The 27,550-nt window shown below is 37.9% G+C and overlaps 1 protein-coding gene across 8 annotated transcripts in view; it reads left to right on the forward strand.

The window, feature by feature from the left end:
- cadpsa (Ca2+-dependent activator protein for secretion a) overlaps positions 1-27,550 on the forward strand; it is a 327,287-nt gene that overhangs the window by 275,799 nt on the left and 23,938 nt on the right. For all 8 annotated transcript variants that reach the window (XM_077529642.1, XM_077529640.1, XM_077529641.1 and 5 more), the window contains one exon: positions 5,732-5,839. In XM_077529642.1, coding sequence (XP_077385768.1) covers positions 5,732-5,839 — 108 coding nt within the window. The remainder of the gene's footprint in view (positions 1-5,731; positions 5,840-27,550) is intronic.

Genomic DNA, 27,550 nt, shown 5'->3' on the forward strand with positions numbered 1-27,550 from the left:
CATTACAATAATCCAGCCGAGATGTAACAAAGGCATGGATTACCATTTCTAAGTGCTGCTGAGAAAGGAGATTTTTTACTTTAGCCAGCTGCCTAAGATGAAAAAAGCTGGATTTGACAACAGCGGCAATTTGCTGGTCCATTTTAAAGTCACTGTCTATCTTGACACCCAGGTTTGAGGCTGTTGGCTTTCAAATCGGAGTAACTAAAAACCCTGCATGTAAACTACGCTATTGATTACTCTGCTGCATTTTCACGTTATTTTCTGCCTCTATGGTGAAAATGCCACTGTGTATAACATAAAGTTGCACCAGTAAGTCTGGGAGAAGTGCTACATGTATATTTCATTGCTAAGAAAAATACTTTAAAGGTATATGTCTGGGTTCCACTGAAAGATTCTTCTGCATCATGTTGTCAGAGCCATCAACAATTAAGTGAAAGTAATTCTCATCAAAAAATTCGCCGTGAAATGTAAGCCTAACCTTGCTGAGTCATACTCTGAATAGTCAATGCAAACCGTGAAATTCGCTCTTTTCCATGCTCTCATTACTCCATGCAGGGATCCTAGTGTAAAACATGCACCGATAACAGTGTTTTCAGTGGGAAAAAAAGTAACAGAAGATGTCAGTCAAAAACGTCATATGGCTGCCCACTGGCTTCAGCCACGAGGGTCCTATTGACAGTCCAGTCATATATGTCAGTGAGTAACAACCAATCACGGCTCACCTATTTTCTGAATTCGATTACCGTATTTTCTGGGCTATAAGTCACACTTTTTTTCATAGGTTGGCTGTTCCTGCGACTTATACTCCAGGGCGACTTTTACATGAAAAAAATATACCGAGGAATATAATTTCACTGAGAGCCGCAAGAGGGCACTCTAGACTTATATTATAATGTACCAAATACTTGTATACTTAATGCGACTTATACTCCAGTGATACTTATGTATGTTTCTCTCCTACCTAACAATGCATTTTTGGCCTAGTGCGACATACTCTGGAGCGACTTATAGTCCGGAAAATATGGTATGTAACGTTCTCAAGCTGAGCCGTGATTGGTTGTTACCTGTTACCTAAGCCCTGAGCAACTGTGATGTCATTTTAACTCGGCAGCAAGTAGCAAAATGGCCTCCCCCTGAGATGGTTAAAAACAAGTGGATTTTGCTGCGCAATTCATATTCCACAAACACAATATTAATCAGATATGATTAATGATGATATGTTTAGAATAATGGGGGAAAAATATTCTGTGTATAATAAGTTTCCCATGTAAGACAAAAAGATAAAGTGAAAGCCATATATTTGCTGAATAAAGTAATATGGTTATGTCCTGTAAGGTCCTGTTGTGCATTATGACAGGCCAATATCTCTCAATATTAGGGGCAATGTTTGACCCCATGTTTTCCAAAAACTATGGGTTATCTCTCTCTATTTAAATGTATTTATTTGTTTAAACTTGTGAGCAATTTCCTGTTTCACAACGAATGTATAGCGTACAAGTACTAAATCATACGAATCATATGGTCCAGGTCTGACCTCATGTGTCAGCCTTAAATGGCATTGGTTTATAAAAATCTATCTGGGTTTATATCAAATCTATGGAAAATTATGGAGAAATGTGCTCTCAGTGGGAATTGATTTGTAATGTTTGAAGTAAGTTTGTTCCATTGTGGTACATAGCGTATGTGTTTGTTGCGTATGTTTCTTATTCCTTATTGTTGTACTGTATTTGTGTTTCCTGTTTCAAATGCATGTGGCCTGACACTGACAGGCTTGCGTAGTATACATTGTAGGCTCATGTTGTACAACACACCCCCATTCTGCTGTCAGAGTGGCAGTGACGGTGGTGCACATTTGGTAGTGTGTGTGCTTGAGCTGTATTTGCTGCCAACACTTCGGCCGTTGCAACATGACAAATTTCAAATTAAAGCCTTGTCAGTAAATGTGAAGAGGCACCGCTTATGCTGGCAGGGGTCGCGATTCCCACTCCAGCATGCTAATTGTGTTCTTAGTATACAAATCTAGAATTTCACTGTTAAAACAAAAAGACACGCATTTACACATGCAATATTACAACACATCATTGCAAATGTGCTAATTGAGTTTACAAACAATGTCATTTGGGTTGGATTTAATTTATTTTTTCGTCCTTCTTGCATGATTGCTAAATTTTAACCCCTTTGAACCCATAGATGATTGCAGTGGACATGACATATTTGCGAGTCTAAACCAGAGGTGGGTAGAGTAGCCAAAAATTGTACTCAAGTAAGAGTAGCGTTACTTCAAAAATAATATTACTCAAGGAAAAGTAAAAAGTAGTCATTAAAAAATTTACTCAAGTAGAAGTAAAAAAGTATTCGCTAAAAAGAATACTCAAGTACTGAGTAACTGCTTGAACATTGTCTGATTTATTTTTTTAAAACAATGTAATCAGACAGACAAAAACATTCATTTTGATGGGGTGAACCCTCTGTTGACACAAAAAATATCAGGCTATGAGTTTACAGGCGAGTAAGCCATTGAAATCACACATTCAGTTTAATTTGCAAAGTTAAATTAAGTTAACTATATTAGAGTAGGATCTCTGATGATTAATGTATTAAATTTGAGTGTACACCTGAAAATATTGCGGTCACTACATTTCTGTTAATACCCACCCAGCATAACAATTAGAAACTTGTACTTTTTAGCCTAAATCTTTTATGTTTACATATGCTATCATTGCTACATTGAATAAGACGTTGATATGTTTTCTTATGTTAACTCCGGTTCGATGTGGAATTTTTATATGCCGAAATGTCCGTTTGTTTCGGCAGACACATAAGACACCACTTTATAAAGCTGTTATTCCGCACGGCGTGTAAGGTAAACATGCTAATTATATGAGGCCATGGGTGTTCGGCTTCGTCCTCTCCCGCTGCCATGTTCCAAATGCCGACAGCGTTTCCGCTGCCTGTGGTCACGTGACTGCATTGTTACATCTGATTGGTAGAATGTTAAGGGAAGGAGTCGTCATGTGATTATTGTTGCTACGTCTAATTGGTGAAACGCAGTCATGTGGCAGAACCGCTGTTGGCGTCTCTGGTAAAGATAATGAACGAAAACTAAGGAGAAAAAAAAAAGTAACGACTTTAGTGTAGCCAAATATAGCGGAGTAAGAGTAGCGATCCTTCTTCACACATCTACTCAAGTAAAAGTAAAAAGTATTGTGTGGTAAAACTACTCTTAAAAGTGCATTTAAAAAAAAAAAAGTTACTCAAGTACACGTAACGGAGTCAATGTAACTCGTTACTACCCACCTCTGGTCTAAACCAATAAAAACGCAGAATTTGGATGATGTCAACATTTCTGATTCATGATTGGATCCTAGCTAACCAATCACAATCGCAAGCTGATTTGCATGATGTCTATGTTAAAAAATGTTACATATAAACTCAGTAAACTTTACAACACGTTACAGCCATACTATCCTGGCATTCACAATGAAAACATGAGATAACACCCTCCAAAAAAATTGTCCATGTTGTTTTTATGTGGGGAAAAAAAAAAAAAAAAGAGTCAAAATCAGTTAAAAAAAAAAAATGCCCAGCAGAAAAAATGCGGGACTGAAGGGGTTAAAATTTAATATATACACCAAAATATGAGTTGGAAAAGGTGTTGAGTTGACATTTTCCGCTCCTGTATTGTCCGCAGTGAATGTTTTAAAATATCAGAATGGAAGGTCCTCTCACAATCTGCTCTCCCTGGTCGAGCAAATCCGAGTTGTTATGTGGCCCATTTCGCTTTGCACATGGCCAGACTGTAAGAGTTGTTTAGCAGCCAATCTACACTCTCAGACTACAGAACGTGAGTGCAGATTGAGGCATTGCAGAAAATTATTTATGCAGCTTGTGTGACATGCTCTAATATGAAATGTTTAGAACCACCCACTACAACACCAACACGTGCACTATATTGAATGAATAGTTTATTTCGGCTCCATACATATCACAGAAAAGAAAACACAAACATCCTTTCTAACAAATCAATTAACCAAAAAAAGGAATTGGCTGAAGCACCAGGCCTAACCTATCCAGTCCCATGAATCACATACAATTACAATAAATCCAAATAAATAAATGCTACGCTCACATTATAATTCCTAAACAATTAATAAGCCATTTTATCAATGGCATTATTTACATTTTAATTGTTTCTTCCCCAAAAGAGAAGCACACAGCTTCAACTCAACATTCTACAATTTTACACCCAAAACTGAAACACATCTATATTTTATGATGGTCCTCACTTTACATTTTTCAAACAAGAATAAATCCCTTAAATTATAGTTTCCTTCTCTTAATTAAAAAAAAAAAATCTGAATATGAGAAAAGTGCAATTATTTATTGCACAAAAAATGTATTTCCAGTGTTTTCAAATACACAATGGCCATGAATTCTAAAATCAAAGATAATATAAATAATTGATTAGTTGATTCTCTGTTGCCAAACATATTCATTATTTTAATTGATTTTTTTCCCCTGTTATGTAATACTTGGGTCTACAGGACAGTCTCAGAAAATTAGAATATTGTGGTAAAGTCCATTATTTTCTGTAATGCAATTAAATAAGCAAAATGCCATACATTCTTGATTTGATTTGATTTGATTTATTGAACATATAAACAGGCAAACAACAGAGATAAAAAAAACAACAGAAATCAAAAGAAAAGAAAAGAAAATCCCAATAAAATAATCAATCAATCAATCAATATATATACATATTTTATTGTTTTAATATTGCTGATTATGGCATTTTCAGCCAAATATCTTATCTCAAAATATTATAATATTTCCTCAGACCAAGTTAAAAAAAAATGCCATAATCAGCAATATTAAAACAATAAAAGGCTTGCAATATTTCAGTTGATTTGTAATGATTCCAGAATGTATGACATTTTTGCTTATTTAATTGCATTACAGAAAATAATGGACTTTACCACAATATTCTAATTTTCTGAAACAATCCTGTATATTTGTTTTATCTAACATCAGCACAATATGACATAGGTAGTAACAAGAGAAATGTACAATATATGAAGAACTTTTTTACTTAGAAAATCCTTTACTTTATAAAGAACAGCCAGTGATTTAGCTCGTTTACGTTTATTCTATCTGCAACTTCCAACAGCATTTACGATCAATGATCACTCCCAAAAACTTTGTTGTAGTGACTCGTTCAATTTCAATCCCTTTTAAATTAACTTTGATTTCACAGTTGAGTTGCATTCAACCAAACAACATATATTTCATTTTTTTCCCATTTCATGATAACTTATTACAATCAAACCATTTTTTTTTAAACACGATCAATTCCTTTTCTACAGTTTTTATTATTTGTGCCATGTTATCCCCTGAGCAAACTAAATTTGTATCATCAATGAACATTATTTTACACACATTTTAATATATTTGAAACAGTGCAAATATCATTTAAATAATGAACATTACACATTTTAATATTTAAAAAAAATTACTTAAATAAATAAACAAATAAATCCTGCGAATATCACTTTTCTCATAAGACTTTCTGCAAGATGTTTCAGTGTGCCTGTGGGCATTTTTGTCTATTTGTTATGTTTATGCCTATATTTTTTATTCTAAATAGTAGTGCAATAATTGAATCAATGATTATATAGTGTTATGTAACAATTTGTGGCTTAAATGCAAATGTTCATATGTCTTCTTTCAGAAGCCAGGAATGGATGTTGCTGATGGTTATGTGACCTTTGTTCGACATTCCCAGGACATGCTGCGGGAGAAAGTTAATGAGGAAGTGTACATTGAAAGATTGTTTGATGTAAGTAAACAATTCTCCATTCTCTACTTTGTATCGATCTTCTGCCCAAATTGCATCCAGTCATCCAGTGGTTTTTGAAGCTGTACGAATACTTGATCATCTTTCGTCTTGTTGGGGGAAAAAAAAGAAAAGAAGAAGAAGCAAACCACTCGTGCTTTAATCAACTTGCAACTCAGCCACATGACACTGTTTGTTTTAAAGACATAAGCTGGTTTCAAGTCACACCAAAACAGCATACAGTGACTACAAATGAAGGTTTGCTCCCCCGCCCTTAAATGCATTTCAATAATCCCCGCAGCTGGATGAGTTGTACTCTCTGTGCCTAATCTGAGGGCCTTTTTTACTGATCTTTGTCCCATTTAGGTGGCACTTTTGTCATTGTGTTTGTTGTGCAGGTGTAAGCTGGTATAAATGAAGTATGCTGTCAACACACTTCAGTCAGATAATTGAAAACTAGTGGTACACAAATGTCTAAGATGAACAAAATTGTTTTCAAAGGAGCAGTACAACATGTCTGACAAAACTTTTGCCATTGTATCTCCCTCAAAGATTGCCATCTTTGCATAGACTGTACAAATTCTACAGTAACTTTGTTTGGCATTATATCGCTTTGTATCTCTGACGGCTTGGCATTTGAACTGGACGGACTTAAGTCTCACCACAGTTGTGTCTGTCTTTTCACTGCCTACTACAATTGAAGAGACAGGGAAAATGAATCCGAATCTGGCTAGCAGAAATCCTGATGCTATTTCATGAACGCGAATACTGCATGTGTGTGAGGGAGAGGAGGGGTGGGGGATTAATCCCAAGAGTCGAATCATTCTTTGATATCCTATTAAACAAGATCGCACAAACATGTTTACTTCAGCAAAGTCAGAATTGAATCATTGCTAAACTTGACTGGTTTTAAATAAGTGAATAAGTGTGTTTTTGTCTTCTTGGATATTTAGGAACGTGTTATCCAGAGCTCAGACAGAGCTGTTTTCGGCTAATCCAAATCATTATAAAAACAAATCGAGCAGCTTCTATTGATTAACCCTTTGTTGTTCTTGTAATGTTTGCCCTTAAGTTGTTTAAATAAGGAAAGCAGTATTAAATAATAAAATCATGTAAACTTAAAATTGCAGCATTGGCCTCTGATTAGCAACAGATTTGTTACAATACTTTCAAATGAAACCTAAACTACAAATAAAAATAAAAAAAATAATGCAGATTATGACCTTTAACCTCAGGGACGGTGTGTAATATTTAGCACCATCTAGTGGTGAACTAATCCGTCATTACTAATAAGTCATTCATTTTAAAAACCAAGTATTAATTCATATACAGTATGCGAAAAAGATATGCTCTTATCACAGGGGTGTCCAAACTTTTTCATTTGAGGGCCACATACAGAAAATCAGAAGGAAAAATGCTACAGTATTTAAACCAATTTATTTGTAATATGGCAGTAGGGTTATTATAGTTTTGGAATTTTTCATTTTAGTTTTCATTTTGTTTTGAGTTTTGTTATTTTTAAATTTAGTTAGTTTTAATTGGTTTTCAGGGTGGTTCTGTTAGTTTTTTTAAATTAGTTTTAGTTCTTTAATAAATGCTTAGTTTTAGTTTAGTTAGTTTCAGTATTAGTTGTTGTTGTTTTTTTGTTTTTTTTTGTTTTTTAATGTGTAGTATTGTGTGCAATATTTAAAAAACACCATGGGCGCGACGTCATTATTCGGGTTTATATCAAAATAAGTCTACTAACAATCACATTTAAAATCCAAAGACTAAAAAGAAGAAGGTTTACTATAATTCTAGTTAGTTTTATTTTAGTTAGTTTTGTAAACATAAAATGTAGTTTCAGTTAGTTTTCTTTTTTTTTTAAAAGCATCTTTGTTTTTATTTTATTTCGTTAACGAATTTTTTTTTTGAATTTTTGTTTTTTCATTAGTTTTAGTTAACTAAAATAACCTTTAATAGCACCTGTGTTTTTCGACACCCTCCCTTCTTTGACCATCTCCAAACATTTTTGTTTTTATTTTATTTGAGTCAAATGCCATTTTTACCATATGTTGCGGGCCTCTAAAAATGGACAGCGGGCCGCAAATGGCCCCCGGGCCGTAGTTTGGACACCACTGCTCAATCACATCAACATACTTTTTTTTAAAATATAATCGTAGGTCTAGTAAATGCTAATTATATCACATACAGTAGGTTGCACCATACCTTACAAGAGGCTGACATGTTTCTTTCCGCCAGAGATACCCGTAAGAGAAGAACTTTGCGAACGTAGTTAGCCTGTGGTGGTGGATGCAGCTCAGGTCGGACCCATGAATGACCGCTGCTTACCTTCCACAACTGGGGCCTGCAGGTAGTCCTCGCTGAGTCCCGTGATTTGCGCTACTGCCGCTTGTCTCCCTCTGCTTTGCTCTCTCTCAAGCTTTTGTTAGCTTCTTGCCCTAGCCCGGTCTTGTTTGCCGCTCCAGCCTAATTCTTGCTAGCCGCTCTTGTTAGCCACTCCAGCGAGTTCTTTCTAGTTTCTAGCCACTCTTGCACATCGCTCACGCTAGCGCCTACTCGCCGGGTTGCTCGCTTACCCACTCGCTCGGTCCAAATAAGAAGTGGCAATAATTGGTAGGTCTGCGAAGTGTGGTCTGTCTGAGGCACCGTTGTGCATGTATTCTTAAAAATATGTTAATTCTATTAGTTCACCGCTCTGTGATTGGCTGGCAGCCAGTTTTGGTCTGTACCCCGCCTAACTGCCCGAAGCTGGGATAGGCTCCAGCACCCCAGCAACTCATATAATAATAATAAGCGGTTATAAAAATGGATGGATAGATAGTTCACCTCTAGATGGCACTAAATATTTCTCACTGTACCTTTAAAGAACAATTAATTTTATAAGGACGATTGGTAAGTGTCTAGAGAGAAAATATGCGGTAATATAGCCGCAGCCATATAACCGAAACCTGGAAAATAATATGATGGTGCATACGTGAGCCATGAGGAGGGACCTTTAAGATTATATATTACATATAGGATCAGCAATGTTATTGTTTGTTACTTTACACTATAGTGCTGCATTTTGGTTTTGACTATTGAGATCTGCGCAATACATGTTTTCAAAATAAAATCATCATTTACTATTTTTAAATCAGTTCTGGTTCTTGTATTTCTTGTAGTGATGGACAAATGAAGCTCAATGAAGCACTTGTGATATTTTTTGACTGCTCTAGATGGCACTCTCTGTTTAAAGAAGCAGTGGAAATGTAATCAATTTCCATTTGTTGTAGCCTTTATCATTAAACCAAGAACAACACCTAGAGTAAAAAAAAAAATATCACAAGTGCTTTTCATGAAGCATTTTCATATTCATTTTCTCGTCACTGATTTCTTGTAATGTGTCATTCTGAAAATGAAACTTTCACTACTTTTAATGTAGCAATTAGTTCTGTTTAAGACATTGTATTGAATAATTCAAAACTGTAATAAAAACAGATAAGCTGTAAATATTTTATCACAGGAAAACTATTTAAAGAAGGAAAACCTAGCATTTGAACAGGGGTGTGTAGACTTTTTATATCCACTGAATGTATATCTATTTTGCAATTTGCAAGTATTTTGTATTGCAAGTATTGTATGCAGAAAATGACCACGAACACTTAGTTTGAAGCACATTTGTCGTGAACGCGGAAGTGTGGTGGTGGACCCAAATGCAGGAGGCGGACGAGTCAGGGAGGCAGAGGTGCGAAAAAAGAAGTAAATTTAATCCAACAAAACCAAAGTAGCAAACAGGGCTTGGTGACAACGAATACAAAAATAGCAGAGGGAAAACTATACAGGAGCAGACGAAAACACTGGCAACATGAACGTGGGGAAACAAGAATAATGAACCGACAAGAACTGAAGCGAAAACCGAAAACTAAGTACACACACTAATTACACACGACGAGACACAGCTTGGCAAGACACAAGTGGAAGGGGTTGCTGATTGGTTGGCACATGAGGAAGGGCAGGCAAACACAGGTGGACATGGAAAGGCTTAACGAGACTAGGGAAAAATCAGGAAATCAGAACATAAACATGACAAACTAAAAACCCAACAAAAACAAAGCAAAACCCACCCTAAACAGAACCAAAACATGACAACATTATTCTGTATTTCGGTAGTCCACAATGATAATGCTTCTTATCAGCGGACTCCAATGTGCATTTTTATAGTTGCGCCTCTTGGGATGGAGCAGTGGCCGGATGTATATGTTTGCGTCTACCGTATCTGTCTGTGGCATTTTGTTGAAGGGAGGCCTTCAGGTGCAATCCGTCTCCTATCCTCTTCCTGGATGTTGGATGTGACAGAGGTGTCCGCTGCTGCTTGTTGCTGATTCTTGACCCAGTGCTTTGCCCGGTATCTGTTTTTCCTTCACGAGAGGTTTTCTGTCAGAATTAGTCTCAGTACGACTCCTCTTTGTTGTCATGCCGTATTAGTTCTGCCTGCGGCATCACAAAGGCCGATGAAGGTGTCTCTGGCTGCTCTGTTGTGCTTTTCTTGTCACTCTATTCTTTTTATTAGAGTCTCTTTAACCCTCGAAGTAAAACAAAGCTTCCTGAGTCTTAAAATGTCAATTACTTTGAGTTGTTGTTTTTCAATCAGAGGAATTAATCAAGCTTACTGGCATAGACCAAGAAAGAAAAGAAAAATATATCTGTCAAAAAAAAAAAAAAAAAGAAGCTATCTTTAGCATGTTCCAATTGTTTTAACTGCACAATTTACTTGCTTTTTCGAAATACCGAAAACACATCATGATTATGTGAACTTTATTATTATTATTATTGTTGTTGTTGTTATTACTATCATCTGACAAGATTATGGCCTTAAAAGTATTTTGAATAGGCCTTAGTTTAGACTAGAATTAGACTAGAACTCTTTTCAAGTAAACAATCACTCTGATTAATTGTAAAAGGATCCCATTTCAAATCATATCAACACATGTCAAAAACAACCAAATGTGTAATATCTAGCACCATTTTTAATCTGAAGATTAACATCACAGACCCTTTTAGCTTTTCTTGGTGCAACAATAGCATGTTTAAAAGAAGGCAATACAGAAAAAATAAGATTGTCTTTCATTTTAATTGAGATTACGCCATGCATTCAACCTTGTAATGCCATAAGAAGATTATTTAACTATGGCGTCTTAATTTCAGAATATGTGTCAGCACTCATAATTGCATGTATGCAGTGACAGGAGAAGGGCCCATATGTGGCCTAATACTGGTCAAGTTAAATAACCAAAGATGTTTTAAGAAATTAAACATAATCTGAGATTAATTCTGTTAACAACTGCTAACACATATATTATTGTGTTTTATTGGAGTAAAACATGTGTAACTGATAGTTTGCCCATTTTTCTACATAAATAATCTACTACTGTGTTAAAATAAGATTTGCAGGGTTCCCCCCATTTTCTTTTTTTACCCTTACCAAACAGCAATCCAATCATGAGAGTTTTGTTATTACAATGCGCTGGTGAAAATCCACTGAAGGCAGGTGTGGCATGATGATTACACTTGAATGGTTAATCCTGTGCAGAAACACACAATAGCTTTCGAGATTTTACTCTTCAATGTCTGACTTCGCTGATATATGTTTGTATTTTGGCAAAAACTGCAGTGCAAAAATAAAAGGTTGAATTAACTGAAAACCCAATTTTCAAATTGATTCCACTTTAACGATAATCCCCATAAGAAGTGGCATTTACATTCTAGAAGCGTAAAATATGAATATCATGACTCCGTTGAAATAGATTAATATATATTTTATTATTTGTACTTTTCAAGATTTGTCTGTAAAAGAAAAATGGAGGCCAACCTTTGGGGGGTATATGTATTTAAGTTCAAAAATGGACACTTCCATTAATCGGCAATTCCCGTGTTTGACCTTGCGGCAAGTGCACAATGACACGAAATCTCAGGTAAGTACATGGACTGAGCACCGACTGAATTAAATCCGTCGATCAGGGTGAGTACATACGGTGCCCCTCATTTTGCGTATTTTTGAGAGCCTCCCCATCGTAAAGCATTCACTGAATATGCAGAAGCGCGCGCCGATAGATGGACATTGTCATCAATGGGAACTGACGATTAACGGAAATGCCCCACTCTGGTAAAGTTTAATCATATAGCGCCAATTCACGAAACACATTTTCTCAAAGCACTTAATATATGGAGCAGACCTAAAAACCGCGATCCTCACGCATTACAGAAATCCGAGTAAACAATGTGCATAACAGTAATGATATTAACATTAATAATACCATAGTAATTAGCAGTAAAGATGAAGGTACATTACAGCCACTAATAGAATTACAGCTATTAAAATAATTATAGCAATGTAATATTGTTGCTGTTGTTTTGAAACACAGTCACCTACTAATGGGGAAATGGGTAAAAAGAAGAAAAGTAGTATGCATGTAAGTAAAATATATTGTTCATACTGTAAATATTAGACTTTACACTGATCTGATTGGCTGGTCAGGATACACTGTTAGTTGGCATATTATGCAAAATTGGTGATTGGCCGTAATGTCTTTATTTGCTCAATCAATGACGTCACTGTTCGCCAACTACAATAAGACATTACATGTTATATTTAATGTTTAGCAGTATTTTTGAAGAATGTTTGAGGGTTTTAATCATTTGTTATTCTTTTCCCCGTGTGTCATATACATGGATTTTCGCTATTAGTTGGCCAGACCAATCCTTATCCACCGCAAATGGTGGCGGTCGATTGCAGCGTAGAAGTTGTTCGAATTAGTTAGTTGTTTTTTTTTTTATATGGTGTAGAAAGCGCTATATAAGTTCAATCAATTTACCATTTACAGTAAATTAGACTAAATTGGATCTAGTCATAAAAGTTAAATAGATACATTTCCCCACCTTCTAAATGAATCAACGATCGATCATCCATCCATCCAGATGGATGACCGATCGTTGATTCATTGATCGGTCATCCATGACCGATCGTTGATTCATTTAGAAGGGGGGGAAATTTATCTATTTAACTTTTATGACTAGATCCAATTTAGTCTAATTTACTGTAAATGGTAAATCGATTGAATCGATTGAAATCCATGGATGGATGGATGGATGGATGGATGGATGACCGATCGTTGATTTATTCAGAAGGTGGGGAAATGTATCTATTTAACTTTTTCTGACTATATCCAATTTAGTCTAATTTACTGTAAATGGTAACTCGATTGAACTTATTTAGCGCTTTCTATACCATATTAAAAAAAAAAAAAAAAAAAAAAAACCTAATTCGAACAACTCCTACGCTGCAGTCTACCGCCACCGGATAGGCTACAACACCCCCATGACCCTTGTTAAAACCTCTTACCCCTCACAAGTGTCGCGGGGGTGCTGTAGCCTATCCCAGCTGGCTTCGGGCAGTAAGTGGGGTACACCCTGAACTGGTTGCCGATCAGTCACCTTTTTTTTTTCTTTTTTTTTTTTTTCAAACTCACTTTTCGGTGATCGGACAAAAAATCCTGAATGTATAAAGCCTAGTAAATATGAATGAGAGGACAGCACAACATAATTACCATAACTGTTAATGTTGGTCACTTAAGTCATTTAGTTTAAAAAATGCATCATGCAATAAATCTACAAACAAATCAAATATATGCTTCCTTAGCTGAACTTCCCATGGAAAAAGTATATGTGCAGTTTCTTAAAATTAACCACAAAATGTTCAACAGCTTTGGACCCTAGAAATGAAACAAAGATTGCTTATTTGTATATTTTTAATATAACCTGGCCCACTTACAAACAAGTGTAAGGAATATGTCCTGTATGTTGACGTGTTGAAATAATAAAGGAAAATGAATTTCGGTCCTTTCGCCCCCTCCCTTCCTTGGTTTAGTTCTTGAAAGAGTGGCTGAAGGGGCCCAGATTAAAACAGATGTGCTTAGATGATACTGGAGAGGGATTTAAGAGAAGACAGCCAGAGATCATTGATTAAAAAAGCCATGTCTTTAACTTGAGACAAATCCAGACCGGCACTGATACGCCACATTTTCCTGCCACATGCCATTTGCACCCAGCAGAGCCAAGTAACATGGCAGCCAGGTTAAGAGGAAGAGGGGAAATGGGGTTAAAGAAAAGGAGGGTGGAGCTGGCGCTGTACAACTTGAGCGTCTTAAAACCAACCCCCCTTTCTCCCTCATGGTTTGACTTGCAGATACAGGGATTACATAGGTCAATTATATACTTAATCTGCCTTTGCCCGGAGGGGATTAGGAGAACGGCTCATTGATTGATTTGAAGTATTTCCGTTGACCTTGGATGGTTATCAGCTTCACAAGCGTGACGAAATTGCACTTCTGTGTGACGAACTTTAAACCGCTTTTTAATCGCAGCTGCTCCTCCCGTCTCGCTTGGCTCACCAACTGCTGAATGGCTGTGGCGGAGTGGGGTGAGGGCAGGGGTCAGATTGAACTACAGATTGAAGGATTTGAGATTGTTGTCGTCGCCACCACTGTACTTTGCTCACAGCGGGTGATGGGTGGCTGATGTTTGTGTGTGGCAAAAGCGTGTGAGGGGGAGTGGTAAAGTTGTAGCGTGGAGAAAGGAATTCCAACAAACAAGTGGGCGATGAAGCTGCTGTCATACCACTTGACGGTCCGGGGTGTTTCACCTCCTCCATCCGGTCACGAACGGCCACACCAAGTGAACAATTTAATCAACGGTGAGCTCAAGAAAAATGCAAACTGAACTCCCTCAGCCAGTCAAGTGTTCAAAAACACCATATTTAGATGTGTATTTTGTACATTTATATATTTTTTACTATGCGTGTCAAAATTATCCCGTTATCTCGTTAACTAAAAGTGCCTTTAATGGCACTAAATTTTTTAGTGCTCGATTAACGACCGCTTCCTTATTTGGAAAGCCTCTAAGAAAGGGGTGTCCAAACTTTTTCATTTGAGGGCCACATACAGAAAACGAGAAGGATGCAAGGGCCACATAAGGTTATGAAGAGAAATTGTGTTTAGTCCTAAAAATTTTACAAATAATTTATTTGTGCTTTTGCATATTTAGAAAAATGCTACAGTATATAAACCAATTTATTTGTAATAAGGCAGTACTTTTATTATAGTTTTGGAATTTTTGATTTTAGCTTTCAGGGTGGTTCTGTTAGTTTTTATTAGTTTAATTCTTTACAAAATGCTTAGTTTTAGTGTAGTTTGTTAGTTTCAGTATTAGTATTAGTTTTGTTTTTTTAAATGTGTATTACATGTGTGTAATAATTAACAAAACACTATGGGCACGATATCTTTTGGTGCTTTTCTATTGGCTGTTGCTAGATGATGTCACTTCTGTGTGACATACTTTCAAACGTCATTATTCCGGTTTATATAAAATTTAATCGACTAAAAATCACATTTAAAATCATCCCCAAAGGCTCATGCATTAAATTAATTACCAAAGACTAAAACGAAGGACGTTTACTATAATTATAGTTAGTTTCAGTTAGTTTTGTAAACATAAAATGTAGTTTGTTAGTTTTCGTTTTTAAAAAAAAGCATTTTTGTTTTTATTTTATTTCGGTAACAATATTGTTTTTGGAATTTTAGTTTTAGTTTTTCAATTAGTTTTAGTTAACTAAAAGAACCTTTAATGGCACCTGTTTTTCGATACCCCCCTTCTTACTTTGACCATCTCCAAACATTTTTGTTTTGTTTATTTTATTTGAACGGAGTCAAATGCCATTTTTAGAATATGGCACGGGCCACTGAAAAATGGACGACGGGCCGCAAATGGCCGCCGGGCCGTAGTTTGGACACCTCTGATCGAAGAGAATTCCAGTAGCGAAGCAGCAGAAACGTCCACGTCAAAATTACCCAATAGAAATGCACTGTACTGCACTGGAGCTACAATACACAATGTTTAAGGGGCAGAACGTTCGAGTGGGGGAGCCATTTGGACAGTGTAGCACTTCCACCAGTTCCCTGCTTTGACAGAACGCACTCGGTCGCACCGTTGTTAGCGATTAGCACAGCAGAATAGCAGCTACAGCTTTCAGGTATCCTCTCTCAACCCCATGTGAGAGCCAAGAGCCGAATGGATGCTGTCTTGTTATTTGAAGTGACTCCAAGCCAGTTGATCTTTTGGTGTGAGATGTAAATTATTCAACAACTCAAAGAAAGTCCAACATCGTCTTCTCTTTCGCTGCAGGAAAGCACCGTCGGGTGAAAGTGAAAGTACGATCACGTGTTCGCTTGAGAGCCGCATCCGGGAACTTAACAAAATAAAAGTGTACAACGTTGTGAAAAGGAGTCACTATAACACAATTTAGCAGTAGTAAATTACATTATACTGCATATATTTATGGGGATTGGCGTCAAGTTGTATTTTACAATTTTAAAATGTGCAGAAGATCGCAAGTTACTTCTTGTTTAAAATTAAGTAGCTCTTAATATGAAAAGTACACATCGATCATTTCTGGTTCACACGCAGTAAAGAAACGTCATTTTACAGTGCATATCCTATTGAACTTAACAAAATAAAAGCATTCAGCGTTCCGCAAAGGAATACACTAACACAATTTCGCAGTAATAAATTAAATAACAATGCATATATTTCTGGGGACTAGGTTGTATTTTACAGTTTTAAAAATGTGCATAATTTCACAAGTTACTTCATGTTAAAAAATTAAGCAGCTCTTAATATAAAAAGAAAAATGCACTGTCACTATTGTCTCACAAATGCAATTATACCATGTTGTAGTGATAGAAAAATGATCAACACAAATCAGTCACATTTGTTTTTTGTTTAGTTTTTTACCGTACAGTACATATTTTATTTTATTTATTTTTTATTCAATTGTTATGAAATTACTGTATCAATGACTAAAAAATAAAACCATATTTAAATTAGGGAAAAAAATGTACATTTTATTGAAAAATTTGATATAAATTGAGGTATAAAATGTGCGATTAGTCGTCAGTTAATTATTGAAGCCATGCGATTAATTACGATTAAAAATTTTAATTGACTTACACAATCCTTTGAAAAAATACATTTCCTAATATTTTTAAATGCTTGAATTTATTTTGTCATTAAGATATGTTATATGATATGATACAAACCCTGTGGAACACCTGGATGTGCAGAATAAATTATTTTCTGTTAGTGAGGTGGAATTGGAAACAACAATCGGAAATTGGTGTGCCAGTCAGAGGACAATGCAATGGGTGATTGTGTCAAAGAAAGCACTGAGGTCGAGTCTGAATTCTTGGTCGAAAGGGGAGATTGGTAATGGGAGTAAACGGTTGATGATGTTTGGGTTATGGTCAGGTTTCTTTGGTTATGAAAATTTTGGTGACGACTGTAGATTTCAGGGGTCCAGGATTTGATGGAGGAGTTGTTAATATAAGAGATAAGAGAGGGGAGCGATGGAAGACTTGACATGTAAGAAGGGGTTGTGGTCGGGAACTGATGTAGGACTTTTCATGTCGAGGTGACTTCAATGAGTTTCAGTGGGGGAAATGTGACAACGGCTGGGTAGAGAATCGGTGAAAGAGCAAGTGGAGGGATGTACAGTATTGTCTAATGGCTTTGTCATGGCCTGGGCCGCATGCACCAGAGTTCATGACCTGTTATGTGCCTGTTATGCGTCTGTTTAGGTACTGATGTAACAAGTGTCTGTTTACAAAACGTGATGTCCGTGATGTCAACCTTTAATCCTTTAGGTGAAGTCCTATGAAGAAGACCTATGTGATGCTGTTCTTTAGTCCTTTACGATTCACTGTCTGTAGGTGCAGTCTGAGAAACGTGTTCGTTGCTGGATTATTAGACTGTCCTGTGAGCAGCGTCTCTGAGTTTCTGCCTCTCGATGTGAATAAATAGAGAAAATCTTATTTGTGTCTGTGTTTGGGATCCTACCTCTCAGTACACAACAGGCTTGACGTTTATAGTGGAGAAGAGGATTTTGGTGATGTTATAGTGGGCAAGTATGAGATGTGAGTAGGAATTGGACCCTGACATGTCAGAGGTGGTCATTTCAGGTTTGGTGGTCAAGTGTTAAAGGTCAGTTTTCTTGCCTTTTTATTCTGTCATTTACAGGATTTCATGGTGTGGAGCGCACCAATGGGTGCAGTGTTTTTGCTTTGATAAGTTGAATTATAGGGGTGCACAAGATTGTTGTGGGCATCAAGGAAAGGGGAATGGGAAGCAAATAATTTTCATACAGGCCAAGAGAAACAGAGGGAGTGATGGATTTTTTTTAAAGGGGGTGGATGAGTCGTTGATGTCCATGTGGTTGGACATATGGAGTTTGACATAGTGAGTTCAGATCCACGGCGTGTCGATGTGGAAGTTGAAATCACAGAGAACAGAGGATGAAATGGTAGAGACCTGGCTGTGAAAATGAGAATTCAGACAGGAAGGATAGCTTTTGTTTTTTTGTAGATAATGTCAGAGATCAGAGGAGTGGGGCAAGAAAGTTTAATGACAAATTCAAATGAGCAAACGCTAGCAGTGGGACTCTTGGTTATTATGAGGTCTTTCGGATGGGTAACAGCAACACCGGTTTCACTTTCGGATACTACTGCTGTAAAACGGGTCAAGATGACTGATGAATGGGGTGAATGAATGGGGTGAGCTGAGTGCACAATATAAAAAATCAGTCTTGTGGCAGTGGGACAGTATGAAAAGTGTGCCATAAATTAGCTTTTAGATCTCTGATGTGACTGCTTTGGTCACTGGGGTGTAAGCCATCAGGTCACAAAAATGTTTTCTGTCCCCAGAACAGGTTGAAGTTAACGATGAAGACCACATTGTGTGTTCTGAAGGCAGAGAGGAGGGAGAGAATTCCGCTGAAAAATCCATACCCGTGATTGTGAGGACAAATCCCGTGGTTAAGATGTATTCATAACAGGAGTGGAGATACTGGAAAAAAATGAATAAACTCAAAAGCTTGAATGATTTTCGATTGTCAGTGGGACTCGCGCTTCCAGTCCACGTGGACATTAATGTTACAAAGGACGAATAATTAACATGGATGGTGTGTAATAAGACATAGATAAGGACAATAAAGTCTCATGATATGGAATTACGTTAACATCAAAACACAGAAGTAATTACACAAATATTGCAAAGATAATAGAAGCCCTATGCAAGATGCATGGGACATCGCTAAACAAAAACTTCTAAAGTAATTACATGACCAGATTTGCTATCGTTACCACTGTAACACTGCATTGATGTTTTTGTGTTTTCAAGTCGATTGCATAATCTCTTACAGTGAATGCAAAGAAACTGTAACAAGGCGGTGAGGGGAAATCATGGCCATAGTTCTGAATCGTACCAATAGTAACATTTTTTTAAAAGGCCCCGCCAAGTGGGACAGGTTGGATTGACTGTGTGTGACTATTTGAACAAAAAGGTTTCGCTTCTGTTTAATGAAGTCTGTAAGCAGCTTAGAGTCTTAATAATTACAAACAGGGAGCATTTTGTTTACCCCATTCGGTTTCTTTGGGGCTCCAAATCCTGGATGAAGATTCCCATTTCTGTGTTGCTGGGAAGAAACAACTAAGATCACTAAAGCCATGATCTTCCGAAGCAGAAAATACATGTTTAATGGAGACTTCTCCTTTATCAGGTCCTGCTGGTTTATTGATGAGATCCGGCGGGGTGAATTGATCAAGGACCCACATGTTATCTCTGGGGTCTCTATCACCCTTTTACATCCCCCTTTCGCCCCTCTTCCCCTTTGCCTTGTTAAAAAGGGTGGTACGGTGGCATTTGTTTGATTAACTTGCCTGACAAAAGTGACAGCTGCTCACGGGCGTATGTGGATGAGTGGCCCAGCGCCGCTCCCTCTTTGTACATCTGTCAGAGTCGGAGCAGGGCGAGCGGGGTGAAAAGAGACAAATTGGACCCAAAAAGAAGGCCATTCACCTTCACCAGACCCCCTCTGGCACTTCACCCCTCTATCCCATTCAGGTGCTCGGCGGGACCCTCAAGTGCTTGCTGGCTTATTCCATTTTCGCTCCCTCTATAGAGTTCCCTGAGCCCACAAGTGTTTGAGCCCTCTTTTCCCTTCCCTGAATCCACCCCTAAGCGGCTCTTTGTGAGGAGAATGGCTTACTTTTCTCAGGGCCCGGAGCTGGCGGCTTTCCCCCCCCCCACTTTTTTTTTTTTTTTTTTTGTCGACCACAGAGCTTTTCTGTTGCTCATTGTGTGTTTACTCAATGACTGGTCGCTGACCATAATTCCAACTGTTTAGTTTCTCACAACACAGCCCACAAGTCCCCCCCCCCCCCCCCTCCCTCCACACAATCATGCGTCTCTGTGTTTGAAACAAATCGCCATGTTTTGTTGTTGTTTTTTCATCCATCAAGCTAACACTACACTTGTAACTCAAAGAGATATAAATACTGCTCAGGTTTTTGATAACCCTTGTTGGTTGTTATAGCTTTACTGTCCTGTTGTTTAGAACCCCTTCCTTAACTCACTTGTTGGCTTAAATGTCCATTGAGCCCATTATGTTGCCATGCCAGCAACGTTCACACTATGGTCAATGGTCAGCAGCAGTTCGCCTTTTGTGTGTGCACCACAATCAAAACAGTTTGAGACCTGTTGGCTTGTTGAGTGAAAACTTAGTCCTACGGCTTTAGTCTTGCTGCTCCTTCCCCCTCCTCGAGCAATCCCTTTGCTTCAATGGGCAGGGACAGTGAGTCAGAAGATGACAACATCCAGTACAAGATACTGAGCTCCATTCATTTGCCATGAACAGCACCTTTCTTGTCTATCCACATGGAGGCAGATACATTTAACACATTTAAAGCAACTCTCCACACACGCTGTACATTTTCATCTCATTTCACTCACAAAGTACATCCTATTGACCAATCAAACAATTAGGTTGACATGACTACACTCCACAAAAACTGGCATGTTGGTTTCATTTGCTGGTTGTAGTTGTAGTGCTGCAGTAAAGACCCTTATGCAGAGCTGCTATCTGTTACGGATTCTCTGTACAGTGGTACCTCTACTTACGCCATTAATTGGTTCTGGAAGAAAGTTCTTAAGTTGAAAACTTTGTAAGTAGAGACGCATTTTCCATGTAAATGCCCTAATCCGTTCCAAGCCTCCCAAAATTCCGACATAAATGTTTTATAAAGCATAAAAATGCATCAAAACATGTAACAAATACATGTTACAATTAGATTATTGAACAATAAATGAGAGTTGTACATAAGGTAAAAAACAAAGACGGGAATAAAGAATAAAAATGATGCTCATTTACCTTTTTAACTGCTGTCCGCTTCGTTTTTTGCCCTCTTTTTGGTTCATGTGCTCTCTCAGAAGTGTTGCCTGGTGATTTGTAAAGAACTAATCCAAGAGGATGTTTTTTTTTTTAACAATCTTGTTTTTTTAATTTTTTTATTTTTTATCACTCACTCTCTCACTCACGCTTACAACATGTAAGCTGCACATGATCTCCCAGCGGATAAGTGAACCCACGCCATCCGTCACCAAAGGCAAGTGACGGTTCCACTCCTCTACCTGGAGCCCTTGTGTTTTTAACAATCCTTCGAAAATGTCCAAGGCAAACATCATCATAGTGAGCGATCACCCGAATGGTGAACACTTTTTCTGGGTGATTCTTTTCAATAAATTCCGAAACTTGATGGAAACTTCAGGTACGACGAAGCATCTTTTTCCAAAAAAGGCCCCTCTCGTTGCAATTAAAAACTTACTTTGCAAAGTAGCTTTCATCAATCACCAATTGTTTGAATTTTTGCACAAATTTGTCGGCTGTTAGTGAATACATTTACGTAAAACTATCTAAACACCTCATGGCCCGAGGGGAGAATGACGAGGATGCTACATAGACACATTCTATTCTGTATCTATGGTCACATACGGTACAGGTCCCTCTTAGCCAATGGGATGCCAGGAAGATGCCAGTAATAGCCAATGGCAGAGCAGCTGTAAGTATGTTGCATTCAGGAAACTCTGGGAGCTGCGAGTTGCAGCCCATACTGTAGTTTTACCTTTCGTATCCTGAAACTTCTTTCGTAACAAGAGGCAATATTTTCCTGTTGAGGAGTTTCGTAACTTGAACATTTTGTATGAAGGGCCATTCGTAAGTAGAGGTACCACTGTATTTTGTTACGAAGATCAAATCGCCCATAAGATGAATGAAAAGCCGCGAGCGCCGGTGCCGTAATGTGTCACTGTTCATTCCGGACCAGTACAGCCAGCGGACGCATAATGGAAGTGAAGAATAATGGAAGTGACACAAAGTGTTATCAGAATGTTGGGTAGTAGTATCGTGATCTCCGATTGGTATGTTGTGAGCACGAGAGAACGCGGAAGAGAAAGCAAGTGGGCAGTTATGAGGGATGTGTGAGTGAGTAGAAGGTTCGCTAGCTTACAGAGATCAAACTTTTTATTCCACGTGCGTGCATGCGTGTGTGCATGCTTGCGTGTGTGTGCTTTCATTAATTATTTTTAAGCTGCCATAGCTCGGGCTCATGACAGCTTTTGGCGAAACGTAACTGATGTAACACTAAATGAAAAGATATCCTTTCTTTAGAAAAAAAATTGAAACTGAATGTTTTTTTGTTGAAGACGGTGCAACCCGACATGTCTTGAATGTACTGAGAATGTTGAGGTGCTCAAGAAATCAGATGTCAACTAGACATGCTGAGGAGTAAGAAAAGTACTAGGAAGATGACAGCGATGACCGTGTCACCAATGTTATTCACATTTTAAAGAACCATTAATGTTCTGGATTGGTATTGTTATTTTTTTCTTAAATACTTGAACCGCTTTTTTTCAGGGATATCTAATGCATCTCATACACACCCTGACTCTATCTCCAGCGGCCACCACATAAATTGAGTTTGAGATCCCCGAGTTGAGTGCATCAGACATAGATTTAAAAAAAAAAAAAACGCTTCATCAACAACAGTCCAAATCATATTATACATGACATTCTTTTATGTGTTGATTTTTATTGTTAAATGTAGGTGACATAGAGGTAGTATACGTTATCATCAGCAGTAAAAAATAAAATGTTTCTCTGGGGGTGCATTTCTTTTCTCCACATGTCATTTCCTCAACAATTTATTTCTCCACATGATATTGTGCTGTGTGCACATTAACAAATTGCCTCACTCATAGCAAAAAACGTACTGGCAGTAAATAGAAATTTCTAATAACTTAAAAAAAAAAAAAAAAAAAGACATAACCATGTCAACATAACCATGCAAGTCTGAAGTAAAACACAAATCTCCTTTTGGAGTATGTTGATGTAATCTCATGTTCTGAACCCGGAGCACTTGTTTTTTCTTCTCCTTCCATCCTGCCATGTCTGTAACAGGCCCTCGACTCCATTAAAAACTGAGTTTAAAAAAAACAACAACAACAAAAATTACCCAGAATCCAGTGGTGACAAAAGCAACATCTGAGATTGCTGGAGCTGGTTGTTGCCATGACCAACTTTAGCCGCAGTGGTTTATGATATCAACCACATCATTGATGCAACCAAGGAGAGGAGAAAAGGAAAGATGAAGTTTGCGCTCGTTTGCCGATCCAAAGGGAAAGGCTCATGACAGCTTTTGGTGAACCGTAATTCTAAAGTGACACCAAATGTCTTCCAGTCCCAGCCATGTCATTTTCAGAACCTCCCAAGAAGAGAAAGGTTGTGTAACAATCTGTAGGATGGCACCGCGCCACATGATGATGCCTCTTTGTTTTTGTTATGCCAATGCAGCACTTTCTAGTTTTGCCAGCAGTGTGTTTAAGCTGTGGACCTGAGCGGTCGCGTGCAGGATTGTACACTTGATCATGATGCGTGGTAGCGCCAACAATCATACTGTATTTTTTTATTTGACTATTAATAGAGTAAGTTACCTGTGAACTTCCAGCTTTTTTTTTTTTTTTTTTGCTATCCAGCAAAAGCTTGGCTGATCTGCCACCATGCATTACAGATTATCGAGTGCCGCAGTATGGCTGTCAAGTTTCACTATTCACTATTTCCCCCATTAGTACATCTGAAATTGTGAATATGTTGCAAAAAAATAACACTTATTGACATTTGGCATATCCTTTGATTCAACATACATCTATGAAACTTCTTCCAGAAAAAGGGCTACGCGTCATATGGCAGACAAACATAGATTCAGTTCATTACTTTACATTTGAGTGTCATCACATAACTCGACTCCAATACTTTAATTGAGTAAGTTTATTCATCAAATCCAGAGTGTATGAAGGAGAAGTGAAAGACAGAAGTGTTTTCTTTTTGGGCCTAAAAAGTGAAAGGCAAAGATCAATGTCTCTGTGTCATTGATAGCTATAAATCAAGGTGTAATTATTGACTCAGACTTGAATGTTCACAAGCACTTAACAGCTATTACAAAATCTGTCTATTGCCAGCTTAAAAACATAGCTCAAATTCAGGGTTTTCTGCCTCAATAAGACACAGAAATGTATTCATGCTTTTATTTTCAGTAGGCTAGATTACTGTATCGCTGTATCCCCGCCTACTGCCCGAAGCCAGCTGGGATAGGCTCCTGCGACCCGAGGAGGTAGACACATTCTATTATGTATCTATGGTCACATACGGTACAGGTTCCTCTTAGCCAATGGGATGCCAGGAAGATGCCAGTAATAGCCAATGGCAGAACAGCTGTAAGTATGTTACGTTCAGGAAACTCTGGGAGTCGCAGCCCATACTGTAGTTTTACCTTTCGTATCCTGAAACATCTTTCGTAACAAGAGGCAATATTTTCTTGTTTAGGAGTTTCGTAACTTGAAAATTCCGTATGAAGGTACCACTGTACTGCATAGTAGTGTTGCCAACTGAAGCAGGGAAAGATGCATTTTCAGATGTATCAACATTTGTGGCTGAGGAATGGGGAATGACATCATCCAGCGCAAGAGCCTGAGCCCCATTAACCCTGTGTGAAAAGCTCCATGTGCTCTCTGGGGGTCAGGCTTAGACCTGCTGTTGGGTGACAAGTTGATCATGCAGCTGGATGGAAAGGGGGATTGTGGGCTGGAGCTGGGAGTGGGAGTGGGAGTGGAGGGAGGGGTGTGTTTGGGGAGTGTTCCGACCTACTGTGTGAGTTACTATGGTAATTGAGTGTCTTCATCAATGGGGCCTCTCTGCTGAGCTTGTGAGCTGGACTAGAATAGGCCAGCAGTAGGCTCTGAAAAGCAGACCAGGTAGGATTAGACAAATCCATTGTGCAAAGTGCATAATGTCTTGTAGTCAGATTTAAGAGTTTCCATTCCCTCTAGCTGATCCTTACCATTGTGTGTGTGGGTGTGCATACATGTGTTCTGTGTGTTTATCAGTTTCGTGATGTGTATTTGTGAGAAAAAGTAGTGTTGCTTTTGGTGGTCAAGCTTCCTTCTCCCTCACAAGGAAACATGTCACTTGACATTAGTGTTGGCGCATCCACAATCATCATTCCATGCCTCCTGCTAATTGCAGACACAGCTGGGTCTCAGCAGGACATTCTCTCTCTCGCTCTCTCCCCCTCCCCTCTCTCCTTTCCCTCTCTCACTCTCTCTGTCTGTCTCACTTTTGACTGTATCTCTCGCACCCTTCCTCTCTCTTGCTCTCTGTCTCAAAAGTTGGCAAAACCAATAACGTGGTTTTGATAATGTAATGACAAAAACTTGAAATAAGGGGCTGAATATTATTCTATATTCATTAAGTGCCTCCTTTAATGTATATTTGTCATTGATAAAGGTTTTACTAGCCCCAGCACAGTTAATTTATTATAAAAACACATAACATACTTGCATAACATAATATTTTTAAAAAAAATCACAATATTGGAAGAAAAAAAAGAGCTCATACTAAAAAAAAGCACAATATTGTACTTTTGTACACAACAGGAATGCATATAAACCACCTACAATCTCTAATAACAATATGGAGGCACTTACTTGCTAATGCAAGCACACATTGATCGCTTCACAAGCAAATTAGGTTCCCCTTTATCTGACAATTAGCTTAGATTTTAAACATAGAAGGCCAAAACATCCCTAATGAAAATTTAATTGTACTAATGAACTAGTAACTAGAGGGTGCTAGAACTGCACAAATTGAAATCAACATGACTTTTTTTTAACAAACGTCTTCCTTTTATATATTGTGAACATGACGACGACGATATTGTGGCAGTTTGAATATCACAATATCACGCTATTGCCCTACTGGATGATCGACAGTACCTCATGAGCCACAGCTGCCACAATCAGGGAAAGCTTTCTATAGTCACACCGGATGGTTGGTCTTACAATATTCAACAAAGGTTCCTCACAAGGGTCGCGGGGGGTGCTGGCGCCTATCTCAGCTGGCTCTGGGCAGTAGGCAGGGACTTGTTGCCAGCCAATCACAGAGCACACAGAGACGAACAACCATCCACACTCACACGCACACCTAGGGACAATTCGGAGCGCTCAATTAACCTGCCATGCATGTCTTTGGAATGTGGGAGGAGACTGGAGTACCCGGAGAAGACCCACGCAGGCATGAGGAGAACATGCAAACTCCACCAGGAAGGCCGGAGCCTGGACTCAAACCCGAGTCCTCAGAACTGGGAGGCGGACGTGCTAACCACTCGTTCACCGTGCTGCCCCTATCAATTACCATCTACACAAAATAAGCTAACTAGCCACATAAGTAAATTCATAATGAACATATATATTTGGTGGACAAAATAAATATTAAATATGTTATCAGGTTATACCACATGATGTCCAAATAGTTGCTAAAATGGTAACATTTTCACGTACTTGTGCGACAGTACAAACCTAATAGTTACTCCTAAATGTTCTTGACTTTCTTGTGGATGATGCAAACTCCCGTCTTTAAATGTATTTCAAAGAAAAAATCCCAAATTGGTTACTTCTTTTTGGTCACACCACATGATCATTCATTAAATGGGCATCATCGAACAAACGTGTCCATCCCCATACAGAAAATGGTTGATCTTGTTACTACTACTACTAATAATAATAATAATAATAATCATCATCATCATCATCATCATCATCATCATCATCATCATCATCAGCAGCAGCAGCAATTATTATTATTGTTATTATTATTATTATTATTATTATTATTATTATTATTATCTTCATTTTCATGAGTTCATAGATTAATTACATTTAGGTCTAAAATATTTGCACAGTGACAGGGTTTTTATCTTTTTTTTTTTGTCTCTATGGAACAGCACAATAGATTTTAATCAATCAATCAAACAAATGTTATATATATATATATAACAGTTTTCAGAGAAGAAATGCAACTCAAAGTTCAGTGAGATGACACCACCCAACGCCCCAACCACTAGCCCACAAGGACACAGACCTGCGCAAAGATTTGGAATAAAGCAATAAAAAAAAATATAACTGAAGTGTATATTTCCTGTATTGATTTATACGAATTCACAAAAGTATGATATTTGCCTTTTAGACAATTCTGGAATCTTCTTATTTTGGCATATAAAAATCTATTGAAAACTTAATGGTGGCAAATGAAAAATATGGAGGGAACAGCTCATGCTCCAACTCATACCACGTTATGTACTAAACACAGTGGAGGTGATGTTATAGCATGGTCATGTATGGCCCCTAATTGAATGGACTGACTGGTGTTTATTAATGACGTGACTGTTGAGTTGAGGATAT

This window comes from Festucalex cinctus, chromosome 8, assembly GCF_051991245.1.
Source record: "Festucalex cinctus isolate MCC-2025b chromosome 8, RoL_Fcin_1.0, whole genome shotgun sequence".
In the NCBI taxonomy this organism is placed as follows: Eukaryota; Metazoa; Chordata; class Actinopteri; order Syngnathiformes; family Syngnathidae; genus Festucalex; species Festucalex cinctus.